Source organism: Sminthopsis crassicaudata, chromosome X, assembly GCF_048593235.1.
Source record: "Sminthopsis crassicaudata isolate SCR6 chromosome X, ASM4859323v1, whole genome shotgun sequence".
Taxonomy (NCBI): Eukaryota; Metazoa; Chordata; class Mammalia; order Dasyuromorphia; family Dasyuridae; genus Sminthopsis; species Sminthopsis crassicaudata.
The window spans coordinates 6,393,694-6,406,391 of NC_133623.1; the positions used below are offsets into that span (position 1 = coordinate 6,393,694).

The 12,698-nt window shown below is 50.8% G+C and overlaps 1 protein-coding gene across 1 annotated transcript in view; it reads right to left on the reverse strand.

The window, feature by feature from the left end:
* Positions 1-12,698, reverse strand: part of TRPC5 (transient receptor potential cation channel subfamily C member 5) — a 154,958-nt gene that overhangs the window by 9,862 nt on the left and 132,398 nt on the right. The window contains exons 9-10 of the mRNA XM_074278255.1: positions 541-747; positions 317-358 (exon numbers count right to left, since the gene is read on the reverse strand). Of these exons, the coding sequence (XP_074134356.1) occupies positions 317-358; positions 541-747 (249 nt within the window). The remainder of the gene's footprint in view (positions 1-316; positions 359-540; positions 748-12,698) is intronic.

Below are 12,698 nucleotides of genomic sequence, written 5' to 3' on the forward strand. Positions count from 1 at the left end.
TGGCATAACCACAGAGGGAGAGCTAAGTCTCCAATTTTATTTTCTGGCTTCCACTAGATCTAATCTCTGTGTGTCTCGCCCTCTGTCTGTCTCGCTGTCTGTCTGTCTCGCCCTCTCACTCTCAATTGCAAAACCAGAAAAAGCCAACAGCCAGTCTATGTGGAGGGGAAAATTAAGCCCAAGATGAGCCCCCAGCCTCTTGGAGTATCCTGCTCATGGCAGAAACGGTATTATACAACCAGAGCAGATGTTGCTTCCAGGCTGTGGCAGCTGGTCAGGAGCTCTTGTGCTGCTGCCTGATGTTGTAGGGCCTTACCTGGTAGTTTTGATTTTGAATCAAGCTGTCAGCATGGCGTTCCTAGAATCACAAAGGAACACGGGTGTTACACTGGCACCCCCTGCCCCGGGAAATTGCCACTTTCTCCCCATAGCCAAGGAAGGCAGTGGGTCATGCACTCAGAGCTACAGGCTAGAGAGAGTAGGTGCTGCCTAGGACCAGGGAGGTTACCATTGAGCCTCTCCCCCAAGGGGCAGCCTTACAGTGAACATTTTCAGGTTGCCATGCTTCCTTCCGTTATTTGCCGAGCCCCTGTTGGCGTAAAATTGCCTGTGGAACCACTGGCCCAGGTAGCAGAAGGACTTGGGGCTTGGGATGATGTTGAAGGGAGGTGGTAAGGTGGCCCCTTCATCAAAGTAACTCATCCAGAGCTTGGTTCGGGCAAATTTCCACTCAATGTCTGCATGGTCCTGTATGGGGGAGAAGACCAAGGATTAGGGAGATGACACCACAAAGAACAATAGTTCCCTTTTTGTACTTTCTTGTCCTAGGCCATGTGTGACTAACTGCCTTGTCGCAGAATCCTAGGACCATCGATTTGGAGTACAGGGTGACCTCGGTCATTATGTAGTCCTCCTCAGGGAGGTAGATGAGTCTTCTGAGGCAGTGAGAGAATAGCTGGGACTGGAACACGGCTCTGCTAACTTCAAAGCCAGCCGTCTTCTTTGACTATAATAGCGTAGGTGCTGAGACCCATGGGGGATTTGTGAAAGGAAACAGGTTAGTGTTCTATAGTTGGGGACTGACCAGGGTAAATCTCTAAGAATCTTGGATGCAGAAGGGGGAGGCTGCAGTAGGACTCTCCCTTTCCTCCCCCCAATCCCTGAATTGACCAAGTCTATTTGCCGTGTGTCTCATCTTGCAGAGTTCTGTGACTAAACCCATTTTAATTAGTTTCTTGGGTGTTTCAATACATTTGATAGGGCATGTGTAATGGCTAGGTTTGTCAAGAGACAAGTAGCTCATTAGTTGGAGATTGTATTTGTGTATTTCCAAAAAGTGGAAATACATCATGTGTTGGTATTCTACTGGGCATTTGTCCCAGCCTAATATCCATACTGTAATTGTCTCCCGGGCTAAGAACCATTGTCTCCATAAGATAGCAAGGGAATGCAATGGGGAAAGAAGAAAATCAAAGCCATTTTCTGTCAGTTTCATTCTTATTTCAAATTCATAACCAGTTCCACCTCCTTCAGAAAGTCTCAAAGATTTTAGGAATCAGGGTTAGGGACCATCAGAGTAGCTAAGATTGATAGCGGTTTGCAAAGAACTTACCATCACCCATTATCTCACTTGACCCTCACGATGACCCTGTCAACTAGCTCTGATAGGTCTTTCAAAACTGGGGGTGCAGAGAGTAGGAGGTTAATAAATGGTTCAATTACAATAATGATATATAATAATAAATAATAATAATAATATAATAATAATAGGTTCGATTCAGACAGACCCAGTGAGTTCTTGCATTCTAAAGGAAGGACCATGTCTAATAATGGTACACTCAATGTGACATGGGTTATTGGGCAGCTTGTACAAAAAAAGAAATGCTTTGGGTATGTAATCTCTCTCATAGGTGCAGGGAAAAAAAAAACAGATTCACTATAGAGACAATGTCTTTCCTCGAGACACAAGTCTTCTAGCCTGTGGAGACTCCCCACTTTCTCTCTCCATGAGCTTGCTCTTGGTAAGTGCACATAAGACCCCCCCCCAGTGGGGACATTTGTGCTGGAGCTTTTGTTCCTTATGAGGCAGTTTTTCTCGAGATTCTGCTCCCTTCCAAGCTGTAGTCTTGGCCAGCTGAGAATTGTGGAAGGGGACTTCACAATAAAAATGAAGTGTCCTCCATACGTGATCATCTCCTCCTCCTCCTCCTCTCCCAAGATCCTTGAGAATCCCGACCCCATCATCTAGGTTGATACTTGTTCCTCCTAACTATGTCATCAACCTAGCATACATACTTTCATCCAAATCCCTGCTCAAAATGGTTTTTCACTAAAGACCTCCTACCACATTGATGCTGAACCATTAACCAATACTAAGATGGATCATTCTGGTTCTCTTAGAAAAGGGGTGTATGTAGCCAGCAACAAGATCATATAATGATCAACTATGATGGACTCGGTTTTTCTCAGCAGTTCAACAATCCAAGGCAATCCCAATAAACAGCATAGAAAATGCCATCTTTGGGGCAACTAGGTGGCGCAGCGGATAGAGCACCAGCCCTGAAGTCAGGAGGACCCGAGTTCAAATCCTCCCTCAGACACTTAACACTTCCTAGCTGCGTTCATTCCTTAACCTCAATTGCCTGGGGGGGGGGGGGAAAGCAAAATAAAAAGGCCATCTGCCATCCAGAGAGGGAACTATGGACACTTGATGGGGATCAATACACACTATTTTGAAAAGACTCTACTTCTTGAAGAGTTCCTTGATGTAGAACCAGAAGGAAATAGACTCTGGATGTCTGGCTTTGGCTGTACATGGAGCCCTGCAGAAACTCTAGAAGTTCCTTTTGGTTCTAGATCTAGGATCTCTTCTGAAAATAGTAGGTGCCGATGCTTCAGCATCAGTGTGGCAGGTCTATATTGAAAAATTCCAGTGATTGTATATTTGATGACACATGGCTGGTACTTGCCATGAACTGCTCCATCATGAAATATCCATATACACAAGACAGAAACAGTTGAATGGGAAGAGCTCGCCACTCGGACACAGGAGAGGAGGAGGGAAGAAGTACCAACACAAACGCTGGCTAGCTATGGGCTTTGCGCCCGATCCCACTAGTTCTATACCACAATCGCTGAGTAATGTTGCCCCAAAGAGTTAAAGATGTGGTTCAAAGTTCCACAGAAATCCTGTAGTGCCAACCTGAAAGGACAACGACTTATCCTGGACTTATCCAGGGTCCCCTAACAGTCTGGGCACCGAGGAGCCACAAAGCTGTGCCCGCTGCCAGATTTAGGCAAGAGAGAATAGATCATGTATGAAGGACATAGAGCATAGGATACTGTAGGATGCTTTTAGTGAAAAACCATTTTGAGCAGGGATTTGGATGAAAGCATATATGCTATGTTGATGACATAGTAAGGAGGCATAAGTATCAACCTAGATGATGGGGTTGGGATTCTCAAGGATCTTGGGAGAGGAGGAGGAGGAGGAGATGATCACGTATGGAGGATACTTCCTTTTTGCTGTGAAGTCCCCTTCCACAATTCTCAGCTGTCCAAGACTACAGCTTGGAAGGGAGCAGAATCTTGAGGAAAACTGCCTCATAAGGAACAAAAGCTCCAGCACAGATGTCCCCACTGGGGGGGGGTCTTATGTACACTCACCAAGAGCAAGCTCATGGAGAGAGAAAGTGGGGAGTCTCCACAGTCTGCTGCAGAGGGCAGCGAAGTGCATCAGGGTGAGGAGCATCTGTGAGTTTTCTGTGTGTCTTTGCAGGACTGGTAATTGGTCTGAGGATACTTGTATGTTTGGGGGTGACCTTTCTGCTGGGAGACAAATAGTGTCGGCGTATCTGTGATTTGGTGTAAAGAAGCTGAAAACAGAAGTCTGTCATTCCTGTTTGCATCCGTCAATTATTTGGACCCGTGCGCCTTCTGGCTGGGGACTGTATGCGGCACACTGTGTTTCTGGGGGCACACACACACACACACACACACACACACACACACACACACATACACATACGTATTCTGGGGCTGGGCTCTTCTTAAGAGTTTAAAGTTGGCACACTGGGAGGCAGGCGGAGGCAGGCGGCGGTGGCAGGCGGTGGCAGGCGGCGGCGGCAGGCGGCGGCGGCAGGCGGTGGCAGGCGGCGGCGGCAGGCGGTGGCAGGCGGCGGCGGCAGGCGGTGGCAGGCGGCGGCGGCAGGCGGGAGGCGGAGGCAGGCGGTGGCAGGCGGCGGTGGCAGGCGGCGGCGGTGGCAGGCGGCGGCGGAGGCGGAGGCAGGCGGTGGCAGGCGGAGGCCTACTTTTTGCCTCATGCGCTTTTTTTTTTCTCTTGTGTGCGCTCTCTCTTTAACTTCTGCTTCTTACCTCATTCGCGCGCGCGCGTGTATTCTCTCTCAGTCTCAGTATCTCGTTCTCTCTCGCTCTTGCTCTCTCTGTCTCGCTCGCTCTCTCTCGCTCTTTCGCTCAGTCTCTTGCTCTTTCTCTTGGTCACTCGCTCGCTCTCTTGGTCTCTCGCTCTTTCTCTTGGTCGCTCTCTCTCTCTCGGTCTTGCTCTCGGTCTCGCTCACCCTCTCTCGGTCTTGCTCGCTCTTTCTCTTGGTCGCTCGCTCTCTCAGTCTCTCAGGCTCGCTTGTGCTCTCTCTCGCTCTTTCGCTTGGTCTCTCGCTCGCTCTCTCGGTCTCTCGCTCTTTCTCTTGGTCGCTCGCTCTTTCTCGGTCTTGCTCTTGGTCTCGCTCGCTCTCTCTGTCTTGCTCTTGCTTGCTCTCTCTCGGTCTCGCTCACCCTCTCTCGGTCTTGCTTGCTCTTTCTCTTGGTCGCTCGCTCTCTCAGTCTCTCAGGCTCGCTCTTGCTCTCTCTCGCTCTTTCGCTTGGTCTCTCGCTCGCTCTCTCGGTCTCTCGCTCTTTCTCTTGGTCGCTCTCTCTCTCTTGGTCTTGCTCTCGGTCTCGCTCACCCTCTCTCGGTCTCACTCGCTCTTTCTCTTGGTCGCTTGCTCTCTCTCGGTCTCTCGGGCTTGTTCTCTCTCAGTCTCTCGGGCTCGCTCTTGCTCTCTTTCTCTCGGTCTTGCTCTCTCTCGGTCTTGCTTTCACACTCTCTCAGTCTCACCCTCTCTCGGTCTCGCTCGCTCTTTCTCTTGGTCACTTGCTGTCTCTCGGGCTTGTTCTCTCTGTCTCTCACTCTTGCTCGCTCTCTGTCTCTCACTCTCGCTTGCTCTCTCTCGGTCTTGCTCACTCTCTCTCGGTCTCTCGCTCTCTCTTACTCGGTCTCTCTCACTCTCTCTCGCTCTTTTTCTCACTCTCGCTCTCTCTTGGTCTCTCTCGCTCTTTCTCTCGCTCTCTCAGTCTCTCAGGCTCGCTCTTGCTCTCTCTCGCTTGGTCTCTCGCTCACTCTCGGTCTCTCGCTCTTTCTCTTGGTCGCTCGCTCTCTCTCGGTCTTGCTCTCGCTCGCTCTCTCTCAGTCTTGCTCTTGGTCTCGCTTGCTCTCTCTCAGTCTCGCTCACCCTCTCTCGGTCTTGCTCGCTCTTTCTCGGTCTCGCTCACCCTCTCTCGGTCTTGCTCGCTCTTTCTCTTGGTCGCTTGCTCTCTCTCGGTCTCTCGGGCTTGTTCTCTCTGTCTCTCGGGCTCGCTCTTGCTCTCTTTCTCTTGGTCTTGCTTTCGCACTCTCTCAGTCTCACTCACCCTCTCTCGGTCTTGCTCGCTCTTTCTCTTGGTTGCTCACTCTCTCAGTCTCTCGCTGTCGCTAGCTCTCTCTCGGTCTCTCAGTCTCTCGGGCTTGCTCTCGCTCTCTCTCTCTCCGTCTCTTGGGCTCACTCTTGCTCTTGCTCGCTCTCTCTGTTTCTCGCTCGCTCTCTCTTGGTCTCTCACTCGGTCTCGTTTACTCTGTCTCGGTCTCTCTCGCTCTTTCTCTTGGTTGCTCACTCTCTCTCAGTCTCTCGGGCTCGCTCTTGCTCTCTCTCTCTCCGTCTCTTGGGCTCACTCTTGCTCTTGCTTGCTCTCTCTGTTTCTCGCTCGCTCTCTCTCGGTCTCGTTCACTCTGTCTCGGTCTCTCTCGCTCTTTCTCTTGGTTGCTCACTCTCAGTCTCTCGGGCTCGCTCTTGCTCTCACTCGGTCTCTCTCTCTCCGTCTCTTGGGCTCACTCTTGCACTCTCGCTCTCTCTCTCTCTCTCTGTCTCTTGGGTTCACTCTTGCTCTTCCTCGCTCTCTCTCAGTTTCTCGCTCGCTCTCTCTGTCTCTCACTTGGTCTCGCTCACTCTGTCTCGGTCTCTCTCGCTCTTTCTCTTGGTTGCTCACTCTCTCTCTGTCTCTCGCACTCGCTCTCGCACTCTCGCTCTCTCTCCGTCTCTTGGGCTCACTCTTGCTCTTGCTCGCTCTCTCAGTTTCTCGCTCGCTCTCTGTCAGTCTCTCACTCGGTCTCTCTCGCTCTTTCTCTTGGTTGCTCACTCTCAGTCTCTCGGGCTCGCTCTTGCTCTCACTCGGTCTCTCTCTCTCCGTCTCTTGGGCTCACTCTTGCACTCTCTCTCTCTCTCTCTCTCTCTGTCTCTTGGGTTCACTCTTGCTCTTCCTCGCTCTCTCTCAGTTTCTCGCTCGCTCTCTCTGTCTCTCACTTGGTCTCGCTCACTCTGTCTCGGTCTCTCTCGCTCTTTCTCTTGGTTGCTCACTCTCTGTCTCTCGCACTCGCTCTCGCACTCTCGCTCTCTCTCCGTCTCTTGGGCTCACTCTTGCTCTTGCTCGCTCTCTCAGTTTCTCGCTCGCTCTCTGTCAGTCTCTCACTCGGTCTCTCTCGCTCTTTCTCTTGGTTGCTCACTCTTAGTCTCTCGGGCTCGCTCTTGCTCTCACTCGGTCTCTCTCTCTCCATCTCTTGGGCTCACTCTTGCACTCTTGCTCTCTCTCTCTCCGTCTCTTGGGCTCACTCTTGCTCTCTCTGTTTCTCGCTCGCTCTCTCTCGGTCTCTCACTCGGTCTCGCTCACTCTGTCTCGGTCTCTCTCCTCTTTCTCTTGGTCACTCGCTCTCAGGCTCACTCTCGCACTCTCACTTGATCTCTCTCCGTCTCTTGGGCTCACACTTGCTCTTGCTCGCTCTCTCTCGGTCTCTCACTCGGTCTCACTCACTCTGTCTCGGTCTCTCTCGCTCTTTCTCTCAGTCTCTCGGGCTTGCTCTTGCTCTCTCTCTCTCTTGCTCTCGCTCTCTCTCGGTCTCACTCACACTCTCAGGCTCGCTCTTGCTTTCACTCACTCTCTCTCGGTCTCTCGTTCTCTCTCGCTCTTTCTTTTGGTCGCTCGCTCTTGGTCTCTCTCGCTCTTTCTCTTAGTCTCTCGGGCTTGCTCTTGCTCTCTCTCTCGGTCTCTCGCTCTCTCTCACTCTTTCTCTTAGTCGCTCGCTCTCTCTCGGTCTCTCTTGCTCTTTCTCTCAGTCTCTCGCTCTTGCTCACTCTCAGTCTCAGGCTCGCTCTTGCTCTCAGTCTCTCGGGCTTGCTCTTGCTCTCTCTCTCTCTTGCTCTCGCTCTCTCTCAGTCTCACTCACACTCTCAGGCTCGCTCTTGCTTTCACTCACTCTCTCTCGGTCTCTCGTTCTCTCTCGCTCTTTCTTTTGGTCGCTCGCTCTTGGTCTCTCTCGCTCTTTCTCTCAGTCTCTCGGGCTTGCTCTTGCTCTCTCTCTCTCTTGCTCTCGCTCTCTCTCGGTCTCACTCACACTCTCAGGCTCGCTCTTGCTTTCACTCACTCTCTCTCGGTCTCTCGTTCTCTCTCGCTCTTTCTTTTGGTCGCTCGCTCTTGGTCTCTCTCGCTCTTTCTCTCAGTCTCTCGGGCTTGCTCTTGCTCTCTCTCTCTCTTGCTCTCGCTCTCTCTCGGTCTCACTCACACTCTCAGGCTCGCTCTTGCTTTCACTCACTCTCTCTCGGTCTCTCGTTCTCTCTCGCTCTTTCTTTTGGTCGCTCGCTCTTGGTCTCTCTCGCTCTTTCTCTTAGTCTCTCGGGCTTGCTCTTGCTCTCTCTCTCTCTTGCTCTCGCTCTCTCTCGGTCTCACTCACACTCTCAGGCTCGCTCTTGCTTTCACTCACTCTCTCTCGGTCTCTCGTTCTCTCTCGCTCTTTCTTTTGGTCGCTCGCTCTTGGTCTCTCTCGCTCTTGCTCTCAGTCTCTCGGGCTTGCTCTTGCTCTCTCTCTCTCTTGCTCTCGCTCTCTCTCGGTCTCACTCACACTCTCAGGCTCGCTCTTGCTTTCACTCACTCTCTCTCGGTCTCTCACTTGTTCTCGCTCACTCTGTCTCGGTCTCTCTCGCTCTTTCTCTTGGTTGCTCACTCTCTCTCAGTCTCTCGGGCTCGCTCTCACATTCTCGCTCTCTCTCTCTCCGTCTCTTGGGCTCACTCTTGCTCTCTCTGTTTCTCGCTCGCTCTCTCTCGGTCTCTCACTCGGTCTCGCTCACTCTGTCTCGGTCTCTCTCCTCTTTCTCTTGGTCACTCGCTCTCAGGCTCACTCTCGCACTCTCACTTGATCTCTCTCCGTCTCTTGGGCTCACACTTGCTCTTGCTCGCTCTCTCTCGGTCTCTCACTCGGTCTCACTCACTCTGTCTCGGTCTCTCTCGCTCTTTCTCTTGGTCGCTCGCTCTCTCAGTCTCTCTCTCTGTCTCTCACACTCGCTCTCGCACTCTCGCTCTCTCTCTCTCCGTCTCTTGGGCTCACTCTTGCTCTTGCTCGCTCTCTCAGTTTCTCGCTCGCTCTCTCTCAGTCTCTCACTTGTTCTCGCTCACTCTGTCTCGGTCTCTCTCGCTCTTTCTCTTGGTTGCTCACTCTTAGTCTCTCGGGCTCGCTCTTGCTCTCACTCGGTCTCTCTCTCTCCGTCTCTTGGGTTCACTCTTGCACTCTTGCTCTCTCTCTCTCCGTCTCTTGGGCTCACTCTTGCTCTCTCTGTTTCTCGCTCGCTCTCTCTCGGTCTCTCACTCGGTCTCGCTCACTCTGTCTCGGTCTCTCTCCTCTTTCTCTTGGTCACTCGCTCTCAGGCTCACTCTTGCACTCTCACTTGATCTCTCTCCGTCTCTTGGGCTCACACTTGCTCTTGCTCGCTCTCTCTCGGTCTCTCACTCGGTCTCACTCACTCTGTCTCGGTCTCTCTCGCTCTTTCTCTTGGTCGCTCGCTCTCTCTGTCTCTCACACTCGCTCTCGCACTCTCGCTCTCTCTCTCTCCGTCTCTTGGGCTCACTCTTGCTCTCTCTGTTTCTCGCTCGCTCTCTCTCGGTCTCTCACTCGGTCTCGCTCACTCTGTCTCGGTCTCTCTCCTCTTTCTCTTGGTCACTCGCTCTCAGGCTCACTCTCGCACTCTCACTTGATCTCTCTCCGTCTCTTGGGCTCACACTTGCTCTTGCTCGCTCTCTCTCGGTCTCTCACTCGGTCTCACTCACTCTGTCTCGGTCTCTCTCGCTCTTTCTCTTGGTCGCTCGCTCTCTCTGTCTCTCTCTCTGTCTCTCACACTCGCTCTCGCACTCTCGCTCTCTCTCTCTCCGTCTCTTGGGCTCACTCTTGCTCTTGCTCGCTCTCTCTCAGTCTCTCACTTGTTCTCGCTCACTCTGTCTCGGTCTCTCTCGCTCTTTCTCTTGGTTGCTCACTCTCTCTCAGTCTCTCGGGCTCGCTCTCACATTCTCGCTCTCTCTCCATCTCTTGGGCTCACTCTTGCTCTTGCTCGCTCTCTCTCAGTTTCTCGCTCGCTCTCTCTCGGTCTCACTCACTCTGTCTTGGTCTCTCTCGCTCTTTCTCTTGGTTGCTCACTCTCTCTCAGTCTCTCGGGCTCGCTCTTGCTCTCGGTCTCTCTCTCTCCGACTCTTGGGCTCACTCTCGCTCTCTCTCCGTCTCTTGGGCTCACTCTTGCTCTTGCTCGGTCTCTCACTTGGTCTCACTCACTCTGTCTCGGTCTCTCTCGCTCTTTCTCTTGGTCACTCGCTCTCAGGCTCACTCTCGCACTCTCACTTGATCTCTCTCTGTCTCTTGGGCTCACTCTTGCTCTTGCTCGCTCTCTCTCGGTCTCTCGTTTGCTATCTGTCTCTCGCTTGCTCTCTCGGTCTCACTCACTCTGTCTCTGTCTCTCTCGCTCTTTCTCTTGGTCGCTCGCTCTCTCAGTCTCTCGCTCTCTCTCTCAGTCTCTCGCTCTCTCTCTCAGTCTCTCTCGCTCTTTCTCTTGATCACTCACTCTCTCTGTCTCTCGCACTCACTCTTGCACTCTCGCTCTCTCTCCGTCTCTTGGGCTCACTCTTGCTCTTGTGCGCTCTCTCTCGATCTCTCACTCAGTCTCGTTCACTCTGTCTTGGTCTCTCTCGCTCTTTCTCTTGGTTGCTCACTCTCTCTGTCACTCGGGCTCGCTCTCGCACTCTCTCTCTCTCTCCATCTCTTGGGCTCACTCTTGCTCTTGCTTCCTCTCTCTTGGTCTTGCTCACTCCCTCTCGGTCTCGCTCACTCCCTCTCGGTCTCGCTCACTCCCTCTCGGTCTCGCTCACTCCCTCTCGGTCTCTCTTGTTCTTTCTCTTAGTCTCTCGGGCTTGCTCTTGCTCTCTCTCTCGGTCTCTCGCTCTCTCTCACTCTTTCTCTTAGTCGCTCGCTCTCTCTCGGTCTCTCTTGCTCTTTCTCTCAGTCTCTCGCTCTTGCTCACTCTCGGTCTCAGGCTCGCTCTTGCTCTCAGTCTCTCGGGCTTGCTCTTGCTCTCTCTCTCTCTTGCTCTCGCTCTCTCTCAGTCTCACTCACACTCTCAGGCTCGCTCTTGCTCTCAGTCTCTTGGGCTTGCTCTTGCTCTCGCTCTCTCTCTCACTCTCTCTCAGTCTCACTCACACTCTCAGGCTCGCTCTTGCTTTCACTCACTCTCTCGGTCTCTCGTTCTCTCTTGCTCTTTCTTTTGGTCGCTCGCTCTTGGTCTCTCTCGCTCTTTCTCTTAGTCTCTCAGGCTTGCTCTTGCTCTCTCTCTCGGTCTCTCGCTCTCTCTCACTCTTTCTCTTAGTCTCTTGCTCTCTCTCGGTCTCGCTCGCTCTCTCTCAGTCTACCTCTTGCTTTCACTCTCTCTCGGTCTCTTGTTCTCTCTTGCTCTTTCTTTTGGTCGCTCGCTCTCGGTCTCTCTCGCTCTTTCTCTTAGTCTCTCGGGCTTGCTCTTGCTCGCTCTCTCTTGGTCTCTCGCTCTCTCTCAGTCTCTTGCTCTCTCTCACTCTCTCTCTTGGTCTCTCGCTCTCGGGCTTGCTCTTGCTCTCGCTCTCGCTCACTCTCACTCTCTCTTGGTCTCTTGCTCTCTCTCACTCTCTTGGTCTCGCTTGCTCTTTCAGTCTCTTACTCTCTCTCGACTCTCTCTCACTCTCTTGCTCTCTTGGTCTTGCACTCTCTCTCAGGCTCTTTCTCTTGCTCTCTCTCTTGGACTCAAGACTTCTCATCTTGTGCACGTTCTCTCTTCATCTTCTACTTCTTCTCTCTCTCTCCACAATTTGTTCAAATATTCAACAGTTGATGGGGTTTTGCTTTGTTCCCCAATCCTTGCTATTACAAAAAGTGCTGCTATCAATATTTTTGTCTACCTTGGACAGCTCCTAATCTTTTACTTTCCTGTGGGTATGTGTTAATTGGTGGTATTATTGGGATTAAGATAGGCGGTTTTGTAAATTGGAAGATATGATTACAAAATGTTTTCCACAAAGACTGAACCAACTTAACTTCACCAACCATGAATTTGTGAGTAACTGGTTTTCTTATCTGCCCTCCAAAATTTTCCTTTTTCATCTTGAAACTTCAAAGTTGTTTGTTTCATTTTTTCTAATTACTAGTGATTTCTAGAATCTTTTCATCAGGTGGTGGATACCTTGTATTTTTTTCTGAGAAGCTCTGGTTGATGGTTTGACTGAGAGCCATGATTTAAAATTTTTTTTTTATTTAAAAATAAATTTTCTATGACATCCTAGGTAAAATGTGAGAGAAGTGATTACAGTAACCAATAATTTGGAGAGAATCAGAGCTCTCCTCTTCTTCTAAAGTCCTGATTCTAAAAAATCAGTCTCCTGAAGGATATTGCTAATAATAAGATTAAGGGTTGGAAGCTGTTATGTTCTGCTCTTTGAAGAGTTGTCTCCTGTGAGGCTGCCACCATGATTGTCTTGACCTTATAACTTCTGCATGATTTAATCCCTTTATTAATCTCTCTCCAACCTTTTTCGTTGTCATAGAGCCTTGACCTCTAGATTCTTAAACAGGAGCTCCACCCTAACAGTGAGCTCTCTGATGGTGATCTGACTCTCCATTTAGCAGCAACCAAATTTTATCTGGGTAACGTTATGTGTTGTGTCTATTTATCTGTTTTAAATGCTGCAGCTCTCTAATGTTCACTCTCACCAGCATGGGGTCCGCTCAAACAGGCTTGTGGGGATTGAGTGCCTACAAATGAAAGCCTTTTCCAAAGAAGGCTTTGAAAAGAAGTCCCAGTTTTAATTAAGTTTCTGGGTGTGCTGACAGAGAGGTGGGGAGTTGCCTGAGGAATTTGTGGGATCGGAAGGGTGGATGAAACAGGAAAGCTGTAAGTACCACCTCTTGTAAAAACTACAAATTAAGAAGCCTTCTTAAAGTTTTGTTTGTTTTTTTTTTCAGGCTAAGAAGTGTTGAAGGAATTGGATTACGTGCAGGATTGGAGTGTATAGCTGAAAAAGAAAGTTTCTGAAAAGAAGTAGGAGGCAGACAGGTAAGT